The 20,382-nt window shown below is 42.9% G+C and overlaps 2 protein-coding genes across 3 annotated transcripts in view; one reads left to right on the top strand and one right to left on the bottom strand.

Moving 5' to 3' along the window:
• The window catches only part of LOC306912502 (abl interactor 1-like), a 60,730-nt gene extending 56,209 nt beyond the window's left edge, over positions 1-4,521 (bottom strand). For both annotated transcript variants that reach the window (XM_079488773.1, XM_079488774.1), the window contains exon 1: positions 4,372-4,521. In XM_079488773.1, the coding sequence (XP_079344899.1) occupies positions 4,372-4,488 (117 nt within the window). In that variant the 5' untranslated portion in view covers positions 4,489-4,521. The remainder of the gene's footprint in view (positions 1-4,371) is intronic.
• A 778-nt stretch (positions 4,522-5,299) lies between these two features.
• On the top strand, positions 5,300-20,028 carry LOC306943371 (acyl-CoA-binding domain-containing protein 5A-like). The gene is made up of 14 exons (XM_079529659.1): positions 5,300-5,361; positions 5,585-5,716; positions 7,320-7,446; positions 8,974-9,046; positions 11,062-11,212; positions 11,486-11,530; positions 12,515-12,760; positions 14,188-14,412; positions 16,926-17,020; positions 17,161-17,323; positions 17,754-17,962; positions 18,780-18,830; positions 18,946-19,061; positions 19,871-20,028. The coding sequence occupies exons 2-14, from the start codon at positions 5,641-5,643 to the stop codon at positions 19,881-19,883; spliced, it is 1,590 nt and encodes a 529-aa protein (XP_079385785.1). The 5' UTR covers positions 5,300-5,361; positions 5,585-5,640; the 3' UTR covers positions 19,884-20,028.
• The last annotated feature ends 354 nt before the right edge of the window (positions 20,029-20,382 follow it).

The raw sequence follows: 20,382 nt of genomic DNA, 5'->3' as shown, positions 1-20,382 counted from the left end.
ACGAAACTAACCAATATAATCTTCAGAGTCAGAGTCTACGGTTAACGGTGCCGGAGATTAGCTGTACACAGACGGACGGAAGGAAGGACGGACACACACACACACGGACGGAGTGCAAAACATACTCTCTCCCCATGCCTTCGGCCTGGTGGAGACAATAAGCTTTATTTGGGTGACCCAATAGCAGAGTGGTTAGGGCGTATACACAGTAGTACCAAATAGGCTCTAATACCTGACAGCAAGTCCCTGGGTCGATTCCTAGCTGGCCGTACCATTTGCTGCAGGCCACTCCCATACTCTCTCTCTATCTCTGTGTTTCCAGTCTCTCTCCAATGTACTCAAATACAGGCTCAGAAAAGCCTCCCAAAAAATATCTTTGAAAAAAGAAATTCTACTGCAATAAAATAATTAGGTTTAAACTGTGAGAAACATACAGTGGCGTCTCCAGGAATGACATTTTAGGGAGGCAAAATGTGTCGTGTCACTTGTGGTCAAAGGCCACAAGTTACAACTATAACCGTATTTTCGTATATATACTGTATATGGGCCGGCCATAGCTGACTGGATAGATAGGCCACCTGGGAAACAGTGAGTCACATGTGTAAAGAAAATGTAAGGTCTGCCGTCAGTTTATTGTCTCCACCAGGCAGAAGGCATGGGGAGAGAGTATGTTTTGCACTCCGTCCGTCCGTCCGTGTGTCCGTGTGTGTGTGTGTGTCCGTCCTTCCGTCTGTGAACAGCTAATCTCTGGCACTGTTAACCCGGTCGATGCCAAATTTTGCACACACACTCCCTGGATGTCAATGATGAACCTCTGCCCCAAAATTTCCAGAACGGCCTGTTATAGCGCAACCAGGAGGCCGCTTTGTGCAAAACAAGTTTTTGGACCGTACACCTACAGATTTTGTCCAAACATCACGCAAATTGGTACACAGTCTCTCTAGAGCCATTCAACAAAACAGATCTTTCAGATTTCTCAGACTCCATCCTGATTGGCTAAGATTGGCTTCCAAAGTTCGCAGGAGTGCTCAGTTTCAAACAAAATGCTGCAAATCATGAACACATTGTGTGATTTCCGTGAAATTGTGCACGCACATTCCCACTAGGCCGAGGAAGAAATGCCAACTCGGCCTCATGGTGGCGCTATAACTAGCTGAAAAGTGTTTTTACCTCTAACTGCACGGATCTGTGGATAACTTTGTATGCCAACTCCCTAGAGGCCAAGGAAAAATTCCCACTAGGCTTTGGAAGAAATGCCACTTGACAGTTTTCAAATCAGCCTCATGGTGGCGCTACAACAGGCCAAGCCGCATCACACACACACACACACACACACACACACACACACACACACACACACACACACACACACACACACACGTTTATATTGCTCCTAAACATTTTGCCAAACATCACACACACACTCCTATCCTCCTGGTGGAGACCTGTGCCCAGAAGGGCACTTTTTCTAGTTTAGGTTCCTTTTACACTATTGGACGTGACGTTTCAGTCTGATGAAGAGCTGCTGAGAGGCTCCAAACCTCACGTCGCCCAACGTTGTAAAGGAAGTCCTAAATAAACTTTTTAAGCTTTGGAGCATGATCCAGTGTGCAGAGCTACTTTTTCTTGAAGGATTCTGACCTTGGCCCAGCACCTGGTTCCAAACAGTCTATGACTATGTGTACCTGAGCAAGACACTTTAACCCCTAACTGGGGAACAGTTAGGGCACTGCTGGCACTGCCCTGTAGCGCTCATTTGCTACGGTCGGTTGGGTTATTATCTTGCCAAAAATCTATCATAGCTTCATTATTTCAATAGCCACTGATTCTAATGGACAAATGTCTTTCATGTTGTTAAATCAGTCTATAACCACAGGATGGTGTTGTAACTTGCCTCGAGTCTGGGCTGTAAAAACAATGTCAAGATGAAGTGGATGGCTAGCTGTGCCAAAAAGCTTGACTGATAGCTGTCAATCGGTCGTCAAACCTTCACCAATGAAAGTGTAATTGATTTTGTTTGGCCCTATAGTTTCTCTGTGAGTACCATCATCCTTCCTGCATTCAATGTAGCACATTTGAGAAGACATATTATGCACTTTGGTTCATTGCAATTCTAACAAATGATGTATAGTTGAAGAATATTATGTGATCTAGTGTATTGAACAAGAGATAGACACTGTAATTCAAGTTCACTGGGCTGATACCGACACTAAGCCACTCCGACCTACTTACTATGATAACTCATAGGAGTTGATCTTGTTCTATCATGTCCGATTTGCAGATGACAACAGTGATTAACATAACATTTGAGTTGAGTTTAGTTCAAGGCAGGCACCAAATCGGTGGCCGCCTGTGAGCTAAGACCGAATAGAATGATTGTCAATATATATTTGTATCCCTATCCTAGTTATGCGTTACCTCTGTTATTAGAGTGTCTGCACTGGGAGGGTTGACACTAAAAGGTCATGTTCTTCTGAAACAGGCTTGCAAAACTCAACTCACCATCCAATACACAGACAGACAATAATCCAGATTACAGAAATGTATTTAATCCTTTCTCATGGGGACATTGCAAATCAATAGAGCACCTGGTCTCGAGGAATGCCGTTTTACCTCTCAGTGAAAGAGTGAAACCAATAGCTGAGCACGTCCCTAGAAAACGGCACAATATTGTAGTTCTAAATAGGATTATGAGGAAATAAAGCCTGAAGAAAGTATATAATTTATATAAATAACCATTTTTTCCCATTCTCACAGGGCTCTCTCTGGTTAACTAATGATCTCAGGCTGAAAACTATCCAGATATCTGTCTCTCTCTACGTGTGTGTGTGTGTGTGTGTGTGTGTGTGTGTGTGTGTGTGTGTGTGTGTGTGTGTGTGTGTGTGTGTGCGTGCGTGCGTGCGTGCGTGCGTGCGTGCGTGCGTGCGTGCGTGCGTGCGTGCGTGCGTGTGTGTGTGTGTGTGACTGTGTGTGTGTGTGTGTGTGTGTGTGTGTGTGTGTGTGTGTGTGTGTGTCACAGTGTGTGTGTCTCATTCTCTCCATTTGGACATGTGCGTGTCTGTGTGTACTGTGTACAGTACATGTGTGAATGGGGCTAAGCAGCATCATGCCATGCAATTACAATGTAACTCTAGGCATTCTCTGCAACACACTCAACATCAAAGTGTCACATCCGCATCGTTGCCACACGGGAGCACAGTCCCTGGTGTGTGTGTGTGTGTGTGTGTGTGTGTGTGTGTGTGTGTGTGTGTGTGCATGTCTGTCTGTCTGTCACAGTAGAACAGCTGAGCTACACACTATACTCCTCAAACCGCTGGGTGGGTGGGTCGACTCTCTCACCCCAATACTTTTGTGCATTTCCATGCCCCACAGAAATAGGACCTATTTTCATCATGTCTATAGACTACTTATCTTTTGACTAATAACACTGATTTCACTACTGGATCTTGTCTATGCAAAAAGCTTACAATAAGTAGGCCTACTGTGCATTTGATTTCATAGAAATAAGCACTGAACAGGCTTTATATATGCCAGTGTTGTTCACAAGGTAATAGCTGCATAACTACAGCCACTACAACACTGAATCTGCTCAGACAGTAGGCACGTGTAACTACTTGTAATACACACATCCGTGCATAGCCTAGTAATTACATGTGTACAATAAACACTGTAGGTGTATATGTAACGACAGTATGCCTGTGCTGATTAAAAAAATCAGTCTGTAAATTAGCAGGGTTCTCCAAATGTGAGGCACCGACGAAGAAGACATGATTTCCATAATGAAAACACACCATGTGGCCTAAACACACGTACGGTAGCCGTACGGTACCGACTGCATGTCTCTACATAATGAATACCACGTTACGCTATGAATCAGTCTATAAACACTGGATTTGTATATATTTTATGTTTTAGGGACAACACGCAGCACCTATCAAAGAGGTTGCATTCAGTCCCAGTGACATAGGCTACCACTGGGTCATAACAACGACACACCCTCCCAGTATAGCAGCCCCCCGTATACAGAGCTTTGTAATATCCCGTGAAATGTGACGCTAAACACGGGTGTGAACTCACGCCGGCCGAAATCAAACCGCCCACGGCTGCCATGCGGCTCGAATACTACGTACATTATACACGACCATACAGCCATTATTTTATAGTAGGGGGAAATGACCCGTTTCCATGTAGCGGTTTGAGGGTCCCCAGCATTTCCTGTCCCTATGGTTTCTCCACTGACTGGCTGTAGCGTCGCACGTACGACGAAGAAGAGACAGACACACACACACACACACACACACACACACACACACACACACACACCACACTCACCATTTCCCCAAACCACAAAACAACGTGTTATTTCTTTACCTGGACATAATTGTTTTCACAGTATTCCGCGACCTTCGACAGGTTCTGGTAGCTTTCCACGAGAGCTCGTTTGCCGGCCGGAATTTCTTCCTCTAATAGCATTTGTAGCTCTGCCATCTTTACATCCCTGTTCGCCCCTCTCTCCCTCAGTCTCTCTCTCTCCTCCCTATCCTCTCAGCGAGGCGAGGTCTCTCTCTCTCACTCTCTCTCCTCCCTATCCTTTCAGTGAGAGGCGAGGCGCTGATGCTTTTGGTGTGTGTGTGTGTGTGTGTGTGTGTGTGCGTGCGTGTGTGTGCGTGCGTGCGGTGAGAATGGGGCACCCCCGCTTGGCACCGTGGCGCCGCAAGGGGCCGCTGTTGTCAAGCCCTTGCTTGCCAACAAAATAACTAAACAGATGTACAAGCTTGTATGCTTGTAGATCTGTTTATTTTGGGCGAGCACCCCCCCCCCCGGTCTCGGCCTCGGCCGACGGAGTATCAACATTTTGAGATGTACGAATAGCGCCGCTCGGTGTCAACTTGGAGTATTGCTGGTGCTAGTAATAGTTTTACAGATATAACCTCTTGATACAATGTAATGTTACTACAGAGTTTGCAACATCAATTAATGCGGGTGGTAGTGGTAGGCGTATAGCCTATTGCTTGCTATTATTATTATTATTAATATTGTTATTTAATGATGACATTAACTGATTAACACAAAGGAACTTACGTCGCAGTTTAGAACAATAATTAGCTATCAAATCATTTGTTTCATTGTTTTAAAACCCCACGTAGTTTTACCAGTTTTACAGATGAAGCGAGATTTTCCTTCAAACACTACATTTCCCATTCGGCCCCATGTTCTGAAATCCAAAAAGACTACAGTTCCCTACACGATCAATGGTCACATGTTCACCGCTCAGCTCATCCCCCTGACCGATCGGCTTCTGGTGCAGATTGCAGACACGGGGATATAAAAAATCCGTCTGCACCGGCAGAAACCTTTATGGTGAGTTAATCACATAACAAATTATATTTTGGATAGTATGTCTAACACCCCATATGACCTATTTACTGTCTCCACGCATAGGTGTTTTAATCGAACATATTACACATTTATAATATGGCCTATTTCATTTGCAATTAGCTGCATCGATAGCTAAAACACGTTGAAAAATCAGTCAATCAGTTCTGTTGATCTTTATCATTCCTGCTTTAAATCAATGTTCTAGATGTGAAGATTCCTCTCGATCCTGCCGTCATAGCCTACTTTCTGGGACAGGACGGCATGGCGCAGGTGGACATCAGCCTGGAGGCAAAATTTGATGCCGCAGTTGGAGTAATCCGGAGTTTACCTGAGGATGGTAACAGCAGCCTATTCTATTCTATTCTATTCTATTCTATTCTATTCTATTCTATTCTATTCTATTTCAAATTATTATTTTCTATTCTGCTCCAATAAACCACGTTCGACCTGCTCATTGGTGTGAAAACTGTTACCATAAATTGTTTGCTGGCACTGTTGTTGATAAAGCTCATGCTACATTGATTCCTATATATTTCTCAAGTCTGCCAACTATCACAGATTCACACTGTTGATAAATGCTTTTTATATATGTGATGTATTCCCATGCTTTTGTTCTTGCTTAATGTAAATCGCTCTGGATTAAGAGCGTCTGCTAAATGCCTAAATTGTAAATTGTAAATTGTAAAACCAGTGGTTTTCTGCTTGAGCCATGACAGCAACTATATTCAATAGTCTTTAATTGAACGTACATGGTGTAATTGTCACCAACCACGGAGCACGGTAACGGAGGGGGTACCTGCAAATGATCCTATTGGTCCTAACATGTATAGCACAGCACATTAATTCATAAACATAAAGTCGGGTCAATAATGCTGGGAAGTTTCTCCTCTGCCCAATGCACACCACATGCAGGATGTTACTGTTAGCATAGGTATTAGGAGGCCTTTGCTGTTTCACCAGTTTCAATTGAAATGGGCCTCCATCCTCAGGGGGGCCTCCAAACGGATACCGAGAACTCGCCAGTTTTCCAACTCGTCGAAAATTCTTCATCAATGTCTTCATCAGTGTAGTAGGCCTATGTCAAACCCACAGATGAGATGTCATAGTTCATTTCCAAAGTGATCAAATGATTTTGTGCAATTAAATGGTCAGCTAGATCATGATAAAAAGGTGAGTATGTGAATACCAATGATAGTAGGCCTATACCAATGATATTTCAGGATATTGTTTACTAATGAATTACATTGTTTACTTTGGTGTTTAAACTTTAGCATACTTCATCGTGTAAACTCTAAACAACTATCCCCTCTCTCTCTCTCTATTCAATGCAATTTAAATGAAGGTGAAGTAAAACTAAAATGCACTAAACCGTGGCGAGTCTGAAAACTGGCGAGTAGCCTACTCCGTATACCCTCCGAGCTCTGACTGACCGTCAGGTGTCAGTCAGCCCCCAACCACCCTTAGCCCTCTCTCGCTCACTGTGCTCTATACCACAATGTTAAGTTACACCTATTTCCTGTTAATAACCTGTGTAAAATGTGTGGCATTGGGTGGTAAAGGGGAGACACTCTATTGTGAAGGGACGACAGGATTAGGAGAGGTGTTGTTGCTGCGTAATTGTCGAGAGTAATGGCTGCGTGAGATATTGAACAGTCAAAACAATTTGTATCAATATGGCTGTATCAACAGAATTATTATGTCATAGGTATATACAGTATGGGGGCCTCATATTTGGCTTGAAATGGGCCTCCAGATTCCTAAAGCCGCCCTTGGATGTTACAATACTGTAGCTCAAACACCTACACAATTGCTGTTATAATTTATATCAGCACAAAACAATATTAACAAAACAAGAAGTCTTTGGCCTGCCTGAGTCTGCTGAAGAAGTATCCATTCCTCTTATACTCTGTATCCATTTCTGTGTTTCCCCACATTCTCAGGTCCCTTCCAGCCTTCGGATGACATGATGCTGATGTTTTATAGCTACTACAAGCAGGCTACCCTGGGACCCTGTAACATCCACCGACCCAACGGCTTCTGGGACTCCCGTGCAGGGAAAGCTAAATGGTAACTTGCTGGTGTGCTCATTATCGCTGCATGTGTTATTACAAAACATATCATTCATGGTATATTAGGATACTTTCAGAAAAGTGCACAAAGACCTGCACACCATCTGCACTTGCAATACGAACACTTTATTTAGGAAACGTTGCCTAAATAAAGTGTTCGTAGTGCAAGTGCAGACGGTGTGCAGGTCTTTGTGCACTTTGTGTGCATTTTTTCTGAATACATTGAGCCCTGCCTACGCACCCGTCTCAGAGCCTATCAGGTGTGCATAAGACTTTGTTGCCTATTATTAGGATACTTTAAAAGTTTTAATTTAACACAGAGAGTGTACAACTTGTACACTGATGGACGTTTAAGAAGACTGAGACGCAAGAGAAAAATGTCTTGCCCACCAAAGAAGTCATTGATCAGGAGAACGCAACATCATTAAGACCTCCTCTACCACTGTGGCTATAGTCCATGAGCATTGCCTTATTTCCTTTTTTGGTACACTCTGTGAGTTACCCTTATACTGTAGCTCCATTTGGTTCCATTTGGCGCACACTCTGAGTTAAATGAACTCTGGGGATTTCACAGTGTATAGGCTACACCATAATTATATAGTTCTACACGGAGGAGACCTGATACAGCAAGAGCACTTAAAAGCAGACATAGTTAGCGCAGCAGCCCTTTGAACATTTGATACAGAGAGAGAGGGAAAATAAAGCAATGAGGTACAGAGAAAAAATTGACAAGTCTAAAAACACATCTTTTTTGCCTGGAGCCATACCAGGTAAGGCAAGGTAATGAAATAAAGTTTCTTTATTAATTATTTATTTATATGAGGTATATCACGCTATCACAAATGAGGATGTTTGGCTTTCAAGCGAGTGTGACGGTGGTTGTTCACACCGCTGTCAAGTTCTAATTATAATGCAACTGAGGCAAATATTATCAGAGGACATGACACAGAACCTTGGACAGAGACACCACAGCTACAGTAAACTGAAACGTCTTTGTCCTTGCTCTCGTTTGACGTGTGACATTCTGTGGCGTTAGATCTTCATGGATTATATTTCTCTGTTTTCTGCACAGACTTCACTTTCCGATAGTGTGTGTGTGTGTGTGTGTGTGTGTGTGTGTGCGTGTGCGTGTGCGTGTGCGTGCGTGCGTGCGTGCGTGCGTGCGTATTTGTCCCCTCTCGATACATTTGGATATGTCATAAATTACTATAGATAGTATTATTTTCAAAGGAAATGCACTTAGCTCTGATGTATTGGACAGTATCAGATGACTATTAATGAAGATAAATCCAGCACACTGCTCTTCCTTATTTCACTGACATTTCAGTCCTTCTGCACCTCCATCTAAAAGTGTCTCGAAGACTATTAATGACAATAGCTAATATTATTAAAACATTTTGGAAAATCCTACAGTAATACAGCATAGATAGTGTGTGGAGACCTGATTAGATAGTGTGTGGAGACCTGATTGTTACAATGTGTTTCACATTCTCTCAGTGTTTTCTTTGGCCATTTGTGTTGTCAGGGATGCATGGAATTCATTGGGGAATATGACACAGGAGGAAGCCATGATGAATTACATCGAAGACATCCAGCTTGTAAGTCCCCCCGAATGAAAATCAGTTCTAGAGATAAACAAACAATCCTCCAATTATCTATTTTTTGAGTGGTGCAAACCACTCCAACAACCAGCTTTGTCTGTATCTGTCTATGTATGTGTGTACCTGCACGTGTGTGTACCTGTACGTGGGACCCAAAACAATGAGCATGGTTACTATGGTCACTGACATTACGTCAGACCACAGCTGATCAGGCTATATAAGACCTTGCACCACTCAGTTCACACGAGTGTGATTTTATTATTGTCAATGAGTACCACAGACGAAAAACAGTCTAAGTCCAAATTTCATTCTGACCCCTCCACGAAAAGGCCTCGTTGTCCTGAACCCTTATCTATCATTTATACATTATGGATCAATAGTGTGGACTTAGACTGTTATTCGTCTGTGGCATTCACTGGTACAAGCACCTCACCTTGTCTCACCTGTGTCTCCTCCTTCCCCTATATCGTTGCTGTCAGGCATAAACCATCTCCATATTTTATCATTTTGTTCAATAGTAGCAGATCTACAAGCTCAAAATGCGGCGCAAAGTGATGCATTTTGGACATATACATGCATTGTGTTGTTTGGTTTAGACCAGTGTTTTCCAAACAAAGGACACATTTAGAGTTTCTTAAACTTCTAAAAATGTACATTATTTCAGTCAGGACAACTCAAGAATGGATGTCCTGACTATATATTGAATATAAATGAGCAATATGTTAATTATGGTTTGGCGATGAATTGGATCTGTTTTTTTGGTACATAGGGCCATAGGGACTCCGAATCCCCTGTACCTAAACAATAGATCCAAAACGACAGGTGGTAGTAGCTGGGGTGGAGGAGGGTGAGCAGCAAGGTTTGTATACAGCAGCGCAGCAGATATAGCAGCAGCAAGCAGGAGGAAGAGTGCAAACCTTCCAGTTTATGTAGCCGGTATGAAGATGGAGTGAAAGGCTGAGTGAATCATGTGGATGAGAGCGTGATGCTGAGGCGCCCAATTAACGGCCAGCAGCGACTGCACTGAGGTTTCCTGACTGAACTTGTCTGTGACAGGCGCTATGCTCATTTCTCCCCCAAAATAACCAAACATCTGTTTGATTGAAGACTGTTTCATTTGCAAAAGCGTGGAGGTGTTACACTAGCAGTTGGACTGGAGTTTTCACAGTGAATCTGAGAACTGTGAACTTATTTCCAGGAGGAAATAAAGTCTGTTTGATTCTTTACTGTGCCTGCTATTACAATGTGTCCTAGTACCTTCTCAGTTGACTGCACCCCATGCCTCTCTGTACATGTATTATTCATTATGTTGTTAAACCCCATGAAGCATATCCCAAATAACACCTCAAAGTAACAAGATATGAGCAATTTAATGAAATGCTGTGTTTAAGTGCACTACAATTGGCAAATGTTCACCGTAGTAGTAGATATAATAATGGTTGGTATCACTCATCATCATACCGATGCGATGTAGAAATGTAAGAATTGGCCCTAGTTTTATTGCTTTGAATAGAGGCATTCCAGGCAACATCAATAAGCTCTGCTCATTAATAATCATTTATGGAGAATGATTAAAGAAATTATATTTTTGCAGGTACAGCAAAAGGTGGTTCTCAAAGTTCCATGTCAACGACCCCAAATTGATACGTACTGTATTTGGCCATGAACTCCCATTTGAAAATACATCAAGGAAGGACTTTTTTACCTCACATTACGTCACATTGCAACACGGTCGTTGTGAGCTTATACTAGCTTTAAAAAAAAGAATAACATTTTTTTTAAATACTGCATACGTAAGTGTTTACACGCCTTGTCAACCCCTCAAGTCTTTATGGTCTCATTCATTTGCCCCTTCTGATTTTCCCAGATTATTTTACATTTCCAAGAAATTCCTACAGATGTGTCAGTGTCTTGTTATGTACTGTACCTCTACATCTTTAATATTTCTAATTTTTTTCCTCCCTGCAACAAAATTAAGTAACACAAATCTTGTCATTTCTGTGCTTCTTCAGATTCTGGAGACTATACCTATCTCAGATGAAGTGTCAGATCTGGTAGAGAAACTAGGTACCTTTTACGCAGAGGATTTGTCAGGTACACTTGAAGAGGAAGAAAATGAAGTGGACAAGAGACCCTTCACCAGGCCCTTTGCAAATTGCTCTGGTGTGTACTCCAAAATAAAATCCTTTCATGCCTGTACTATAATGGACAGCACCACAACCACCTATGTAATTTGTCGTACTACAAACTACTAATACTACTAATGAAATGCCCAGGATAGGGACGCCAGGTTCAAAGTCTGAAAGTGGTCGAAATAGATATCTACAGTAACAACAAGTGCCGAAATGGGGCCTAGTAGAACGTGTCATTGATGCTGTTCATCGTCTTTTTTAGCCATGGAGGTGAATTGTCCCGCATGTGTCTTTTCATCACCAGGTATGTGGCGAGAAGTTCTAGAACCGTACAAACCAATAATGGAAGGCAAGTTTGGGGATTTGGTGATGGCTAATGTATGTAGTGGAGTAGATGGAGTTCAGTTTATAGCTGCTTCTATGTCCCACAGTCTGCAAGCTTTGAACCAGACCTACAATGCTTTCATTTGCCTTTCATTATGTCGGCAAAGCGTGGACAAAGGCAAAAGCAATTAGGGTGCACACTCTATCTTTGACCTTGATTTAGTCTAATCATGCCAGTTCAAAGCTTGTACCCTGAGGACATGGGGAAAGTCTTGTATAATCATATTTCTTGTATAGACTGGTGGTTGCAGACATTGTCACGTGCTTCCCTGTAAGTCCAGAGTTTGACGCTTGTTGCTCCCGTGGGACGGTGCTTTGTATGTGGTTGTATAGCAGACAGTCAGTCAAAGTGTGGTCCAACCTGCAAACTTCTGAACGCTGAACATGCCAACCCTGTAGTGTTGTGTAGTACAGTAATTCTCAACCTTTTCAGTTTCATGGACCCCCAATTCGATAGGCATTAGGCCACAGGTCCTCATTTGATATGATCTTTATCTCCCGGATCCCAATTGACACTGTAAAATCCTCAGGGGCAATTCAAGAATTTACAAGTGGAACCAAATGTTCCCGTAAGGGTTCACTCTCAGAGTTAGGACCTGTAGGTGTCCATTTGGTTCCTATTAACTATCAATCATTTAGCTTGGGACCCGCTGGAACCCCCTTACAGACCTCTGGTAGTCCCCAGACCCCATGTTGAGAACCTGTGGTGTAGTAAACACTTTGAGTGGCATCCCAGCTCCCTGTAGATCTTAGATGCTGTGTAGCTAAAAACAAACGCTACAAAAGCCAAATATGGTATACTCCATCGCACAACGCCATCCCTCAACAAAAATTGCTGATTCTCAACTGAAATCTGATCTTTTTGTTTGAGGGACACAGTCGTGCAGTGAGGTATGCATGGGCTCCTAAGTCGTGCGGGGTGACAGAGAGCGTTTCCTTCACTGTTCAGGCTATGGGGATCTGTGGGAAGATATTCAAAACCCCACAGGGATGCCTAAAGAGACCAGTGGTCATGATGACATGACAGATGACAGAGGCCAGGAGAAAGAGAATAGCGAAGTGCCAGTGGAAAGCAAGGAGGAAAGTAGTGAATGGGACAAGGAGGAGGAGGAAGAAGAGGAGGAGGAGGAGGAGGAGGAAGAGGATGATACTGATACTGATGATGAAGACGAGGAGGAAGAGGAGGATGAACAAGGTACCGCTGGTAGTTGTAGTTGTTATGTGGTGTTTGAGTTTGAGTTTATTTAGGATCCGTATTAGCTGTTACACCTGGCAACAGCTATTCTTCCTGGAGTTCTCACAGAATAATTTACATACAAAAAAAGCAAAAACAAGTGTACAGAGATCACAAATAAATTAGAAATAAGATTTCTTCCCCCTTTTTTTCTGTGAATGCATACTGGTAGAGAGTTTCAGTACGTGCTCTGTACATGACTGTATTCTTCATTGCATCAACTCTTGGCTTAGGCACTGTAAATCAACCCATTGCTACATGTCTGGTATTATATCTGTGTCTATTACTGGTATAATGAATATTTTTATAAAGCATTTTGTTCCTAAAAATACAGCCAGACTGGCAGCTAATCTGGCAGCCAATCCTCACACTCTGGTGTGAGTACTGGCACACAGTAGCACACATACCGTATGCACGCGCAGACACACACATGCAGAAATGCCAACTGACAGCATCAAAGAGTCACTTCAGGCTATGAAACAAGATAAACTGCCTTTTATCCCCTTATGAAGGTGACAAGGTGTCTTGCGCCGAATATAGCCGATCTAGATCTGATATTTTCAGCAGGTGACTCTCTGACAAAGTATAAACCGGGCGGTAGACATAAATAATAGAACTGTGGAGTAAATCAGGACATAAAGAGACTATAATCTAGGAGTGGCCATATCTCAACTGGGTTGTTAGACAAAGGACACAAAAAGATGAACACCAGGCTTCAAATCAGCAAATCATATCTTTTCCACCATTAGTCATTTCATATTGGCATTGCTCATGCTTGACACTGACACTGACTTCAACCGGACGTTTCACGGACACAGCTGTCCTATAATTCTTTTTTAAATGTGACGTGCTGAAAACACCAACAAGTTGATTATAGTGTCATCATCATCGGAGAAGAGTTTCCTTTGATGTACCGACACATGAATGACCATGAATATAATCCTCATCTGGCACTATGTTTGAAGGGGTGTTAAAGCTTCAATAAATGTTTTGTGTGAATAAAACATTATTTTAACCAATATGTATGATATAGACAGAGTATGTTAATACAATGTTACTAACACAACTGGCGGCATTTAATTTAATGGACTTTCCGTCTTAGCTCGGCAGTAGAGATTTTGGCCCCTGAGTGGGAGACAGGGATTTGAATCCCAGATAGGACATACTGTAAATCTCAAGGATAAAACTAACTCACTGTTCTTTCTCGATCACTCTCCACCTCCATCTCTGTCACTTTCTCTCTCCATCTTATCTTCGTTTCACGTTTTCCCATTCCATCTTTCATCTGTCCCTTGCTCTTTCATCCACTCTCCCATCTTTCTGTCACTCTCTCTCTCTCTCACTCTCCACCCCAACCCCACATACACACCCTATCTCTCTCGGCTCAGAGCGGCGGAGAGGTCCTGACCCAAGGCTGGTGGTGGTGGAGAATAGGAGTTGGAGGTTTGACACCCGGGGCTCCAGCAGCAGCAGTGTGGAGCCTAGCATGTCCTCTGTGACAAACGGGACCCACAGCTCTCTCAACAGTGAGGTGGAGGAGGAGGAGCTAGCCTGCTCTGTAGGGTCCTGTGCAGAGAGCACCTCCTACAGGCACCTCAACGGACACCTCAGCGGTAAGACACAACGTAGTGTTGTTGGTGCCGTTGTAGTCTCACGTGGTCAGACCCGCCATCTTATGTCATCAATTCCGGCGGCGGAGGGTCTGAAAGTCATCATGTCCAGAATTTGCCTCTGATTGGCAGGCATTTAACAGAAGTTCGTGTCTGGCACACTTTTCTTTTTGTCAATTTACAGCACAGTAAAACCATTGGTGTTCATTTAGTTCTCATCCGGGTCCATTTAGGTAAATGTTTAATTAATACCTATGATTTTACTGTGTTATCTCCTTGTATTACTTATACACCACTTGTATGGCACCACCATACAGGTGGTGACAAAGTTAACATTGCGTATTGGACATTAGATTGCAAAGAACATTATGTCCAAAACAGGTACACTCCCTTTGCTGCGCCTCTGTGGCTTTAATTTGAGGGTAAAATCACTCACTTTCTTTTGTCTCAGGTTCAGTTTATGGTATAAGATGTTGAAAAGGAGCAGGGGAAATACAAACTGTTCCAGCTAGATAAGAGAACAAGGGGATTATGAGAGGCCTTCCAAAGCAAAAAGAAAATCCTGTAATCTCTGAGGGGAATCCGATAACAGAAACATTAAAGAAAGAAGAAAAAAGATTGGAGCATCAACTAAACGTATGCCAATGCTTAACTGTGTGAACTAAAGCGTAAAAGACATGGCTGGCAACATATGAGTGTTTTAAAGCAAACAAAACATTTTGTACAATTTCGTTGCTCCTAGGGTGCGAGATGTCTCTGTCTAACTGTCGATCTGTCTTATCTGTCTTATCTGTCTGTCCGCTGCCACTATACTAGGCCAAGGAAGTAAATCCCTCAATAATTGTCACTTATTGTGGATATATTTTGTTTGTGTGCATATTTTTCTAATTTTGTGAATTCATCATCAATAGGATGTCAGAGATCCACAGGGAAGCCACACCTGAATTAGACCTTGTCTTGTTAATGTTGTATCGATGGTGTGCTCTGTACCCCTCAGGTCACCATGATGTTAATGTTGTATCGATGGTGTGCTCTGTACCCCTCAGGTCACCATGATGTTAATGTTGTATCGATGGTGTGCTCTGTACCCCTCAGGTCACCATGATGTTAATGTTGTGTCGATGGTGTGCTCTGTACCCCTCAGGTCACCATGATGTTAATGTTGTGTCGATGGTGTGCTCTGTACCCCTCAGGTCACCATGATGTTAATGTTGTGTCGATGGTGTGCTCTGTACCCCTCAGGTCACCATGATGTTAATGTTGTGTCGATGGTGTGCTCTGTACCCCTCAGGTCACCATGATGTTAATGTTGTATCGATGGTGTGCTCTGTACCCCTCAGGTCACCATGATGTTAATGTTGTGTCGATGGTGTGCTCTGTACCCCTCAGGTCACCATGATGTTAATGTTGTGTCGATGGTGTGCTCTGTACCCCTCAGGTCACCATGATGTTAATGTTGTATCGATGGTGTGCTCTGTACCCCTCAGGTCACCATGATGTTAATGTTGTATCGATGGTGTGCTCTGTACCCCTCAGGTCACCATGATGTTAATGTTGTGTCGATGGTGTGCTCTGTACCCCTCAGGTCACCATGATGTTAATGTTGTGTCGATGGTGTGCTCTGTACCCCTCAGGTCACCATGATGTTAATGTTGTGTCGATGGTGTGCTCTGTACCTCTCAGGTCACCATGATGTTAATGTTGTGTCGATGGTGTGCTCTGTACCCCTCAGGTCACCATGATGTTAATGTTGTGTCGATGGTGTGCTCTGTACCCCTCAGGTCACCATGATGTTAATGTTGTGTCGATGATGTGCTCTGTACCCCTCAGGTCACCATGATGTTAATGTTGTGTCGATGATGTGCTCTGTACCCCTCAGGTCACCATGATGTTAATGTTGTGTCGATGGTGTGCTCTGTACCCCTCAGGTCACCATGATGTTAATGTTGTGTCGATGGTGTGCTCTGTACCCCTCAGGTCACCATGATGTTAATGTTGTGTCGATGGTGTGCTCTGTACCCCTCAGGTCACCATGATGTTAATGTTGTATCGATGGTGTGCTCTGTACCCCTCAGGTCACCATGATGTTAATGTTGTATCGATGGTGTGCTCTGTACCCCTCAGGTCACCATGATGTTAATGTTGTATCGATGGTGTGCTCTGTACCCCTCAGGTCACCATGATGTTAATGTTGTGTCGATGGTGTGCTCTGTACCCCTCAGGTCACCATGATGTTAATGTTGTATCGATGGTGGGCTCTGTACCCCTCAGGTCACCATGATGTTAATGTTGTGTCGATGGTGTGCTCTGTACTCCTCAGGTCACCATGATGTTAATGTTGTATCGATGGTGTGCTCTGTACCCCTCAGGTCAACATGATGTTAATGTTGTGTCGATGGTGTGCTCTGTACTCCTCAGGTCACCATGATGTTAATGTTGTATCGATGGTGTGCTCTGTACTCCTCAGGTCAACATGATGTTAATGTTGTATCGATGGTGTGCTCTGTACTCCTCAGGTCACCGCGATGTCTTTCCAGAGAAGAACCACAAAGCCACAGACTCGGATAATGAAGAATTCTGTGACTCGATGGAAGATCTAGCAATGGAAGAGGTACATACTGTATATCCAGATGTTTGAGAATGCTATACAATTCTGAAATTAAGTTGTGGTTATTTTCTGTCTAATATATAGTTTTGCTTATGACAGTGCTATGACCAATGCTTGTATTTGTCATTTTTTTCTGGTTCCAGTCATCTGGTTCGAGAGCGCCCACTGTGAGACAAAAGGACCTCTGGGGTGAAACCAAGACGATGATAAATGGAGGGAAGGATCTAACACGTCTGGGAGACCCTTTTCTTGACGTTCTTAGCAGTACAGGCCCACCCACTACCTCCTTGTCAAGGAGAGGGCGAGGTGAGACATATATAATACAAAGATTTCAGCAGCCCTGAAATCCATAAATTCAGCATTCAAGTTTAAATCTGACCTTAAAATCGTGGCTCCATTTATATTCGATTTGGTCTTAGTTAGTTAGTGTCCCGGTTGGCCTGCCCACAGGGTTACAAATGTCCCACTCCCTCAGTGAGCTTTGCTATGTCTCTATGTCTATTGTCTATGGAATCCATGAATTCTCTTATGGTCCCCCACATCCTTTTTATGTTATTGTCATGATTTGTTAACTGTATATTCTACAATTAATTTTTTACATCGTTTTCTTTTAATCTTGAAAGTGTGAGAACTACTGATTTAGAAGGCATTTGTAGAATCTTAATGGGTTAAGAGATTGTTATGCTTTGAACAGGTCGCATTCCAATTCCAACACCTGCTTTTCCCACTATTTCAGGGTCCCTGTCCCCAAGAGTTGCCTGTGGCTCTCTGCTGTCTGTCAATGTAGAAGCCGCCTGCTGCAGTGTTGCACAGAGCAGACGCTCAGAGAGCGTGGCCGGGGTCGATATCAATGAGCAGATCGCCGTGGCTCTGCTCAAGCTCCAGGACGACATGGCTCATGTGCTTCACCGTCTGCACACCCTGGAGGTGTTGACAGTATCACAGGTCAGGGCTTCGCGAACCTTTCCATGCCAACAATGACCCCCAAATAGCCATAGCCTCTTGCTGCATGCCCCTCTGTTGTGAAATTGCTTTAGAAAAACAACAAAGATAGTGAAAATAGGTGATCTGCAAGCTAATGACCTTGTTAAAGGTTTGAAACATTTTGAAAAATGTTGACAGTGGGCAATGCCAGGTTCATTTTCTTTCCATTTAGTGCTCCCTGGTGGCCCTCCTGGGGCCATGGAGGCATGGACCCCTCTTTGATGGGACTCCCTCTTTCATTGGTGTTTCACCAGACGCAGATTGCGTTAAACTTTAAACCCTAACATTTAGGGGCGACTGTGGCTCAGGAGGTAGAGCAGGTCGTCCAATGATCCATGGGTCGGCGGTTCGAATCCCGGCTCCTCCTGTATACATGTCGAAGTGTCCTTGGGCAAGACACTGAACCCCAAATTGCTCCCGATGTGCTGGTTGGTACCTTGCATGGCTTCCGCCGCAATCGGTGTATGAATGGGTGAATGTAATGCACAATCTATGTAAAGCGCCTTGGATAAAGGCGCTATATAAATGCACCATTTACCATTTACCATTTATTTAACTTCACTAAAACTATGCCTAAAACTAACCCTAACCTCACAAACACTATGCCTAACCCTAAGTAATTTAGTAGTCTTTTAAGATGAGTAGGTGGGTGAGTGTACATGGATGGATTTCCTGACATGCTGGAAATGTGTGCACTACATTGGAATTAAAATGGATCATAGCCTCCATAACTCCTTGGTTTATTTCAACACTGTTTGTACTGTTTTTTGTTTTTCAGTCAAGATCACCTTCGCCAAGACAGGAAAACCATCTATCTCTTGTACGGAAGGTCTGTTTGTGAATCTACCTCTCTTAATGTGTTTTTATTGTGGTGCAGTTGAATGTAGGGTGAAGAAACAGAACAGAAACAGAAGTTCACTAATATGATATACTGTGTTCTGTAGTTCCAGAGACCATCTTGGTGGCCTTTTCACTTCTCTCCAGTCACAGTGGTGTTGACTACAGTCTGGCCTCTGGTTGCCCATTGGCTAGTCCAACTTTATTTACAGCGGAAAAGGAGGTGAGAAAAATGTCAACGTCAAATGCTAGAGATGCATGATATTGAAATTATGACCGATATCCGATCTCCGATTATTTGCAGGGTCATATCGGCCGATACCGATATATTACATTATTATATTATATTTATATTGAACTCATTGCTGAATTTTTAAATGTTTTGCTTTGCTGGTGAAAGTAGATGGTAAGCTGCCCTCCCCACTAATAGCTGCCACTTTGAAAGAGACAGAGAAAGGCAGACTGGCTCTGCGGGTACAAAGCCATTGACGGTCACATTATTATTGCGTCGTTAATATCGTTGGAAATAATCAGCATTATTTGATAGCGATTGTATGGCTGATATGGACGTTTTCGATACGCTACCGATTATATTGTGCATCTCTATATCAAACCTATAGCAGCCTGTTACTATGACATTCATTAGGTAAAGACCACACCTTGTTGAAGTTTTGAAGTTATTTATTGTAAAAATCGTGTGAAGTGAGGGGCGCTCTTATCATCGTACATCATCATGATGTAACGTGTCGATTTGCCCAGACACTAGACATAGAATTGTCCATTCATTGTCAATGGGAATTTAATGTTTGTGTAGGACGAAAAAGGACGATTTGCTCGTCCACACTCCATATGACGTAAATTCGCCATTCATTGTCAAAAGGGAATTTAATGTTTGTTCAAGATGAAAATCTATACTAATAGCTGAATATAGGAGGTTGGTTGGTTGTCACAACTCCAATATGGGACCGCTGTAGCCTGTACCTCAAACAATGAAAACAAGCACTAACTTTGATTCAACTTTTCTCTTCCCAGGAAAATCAGCTGAATGTCTCAAGGAATGTCTGAATCAATACATGAACGCTGCTCATGTGTGAAGCAGTTCGTTTGAAGGATGCCCCGCTACTTTTCTTTTTTTTCTACTACTGGTCAGGAACACCAGGGGGGGGAAGGGGGATCTTTAGCCCCCTCTGGTGGAGGCTCAGCCCCCCCCCCCCCTTCTTAGGGGTTTTCTGTTCCATTGCTGAGTCAACTTTTCATTGAATTATGACATGTTCAATTGTTCATACCATAGCCATAGTGCTTAACGGGTAGCCTTATTGCACAGTGACATTCACCAATGATTTACTGTAGTTACTCATTATGTACAGTAGTGTGCACATCATAGAAAATATTCAATATTTTATTCGAAATGTTACTTGTATGTTTCAGAATATTCTTGTGTAGCACACAGTTTTTGATAAATATGAATTACCCACAACTTAGAGAAAAGGAACTGTAGTTCTTATTTATTTATTATTATTTTATTTTGTTTGGATCAAATGGAC

Source organism: Electrona antarctica (assembly GCF_951216825.1).
Source record: "Electrona antarctica genome assembly, chromosome: 19".
Classification (NCBI taxonomy): Eukaryota; Metazoa; Chordata; class Actinopteri; order Myctophiformes; family Myctophidae; genus Electrona; species Electrona antarctica.
Note: the sequence above shows the minus strand (reverse complement) of the source record. Positions and strands in the feature narration are given on the sequence as shown.

Excerpts from the sequence above, each read along its gene's own strand:
- LOC306943371 (XM_079529659.1), top strand. The coding sequence starts at position 5,641 with ATGGCGCAGGTGGACATCAGCCTGGAGGCAAAATTTGATGCCGCAGTT. Across the intron at positions 9,047-11,061 it reads ACATCGAAGACATCCAGCTT|ATTCTGGAGACTATACCTAT; the intron begins GTAAGTCCCCCC and ends GTGCTTCTTCAG. Across the intron at positions 17,021-17,160 it reads AAGATCTAGCAATGGAAGAG|TCATCTGGTTCGAGAGCGCC; the intron begins GTACATACTGTA and ends TTCTGGTTCCAG.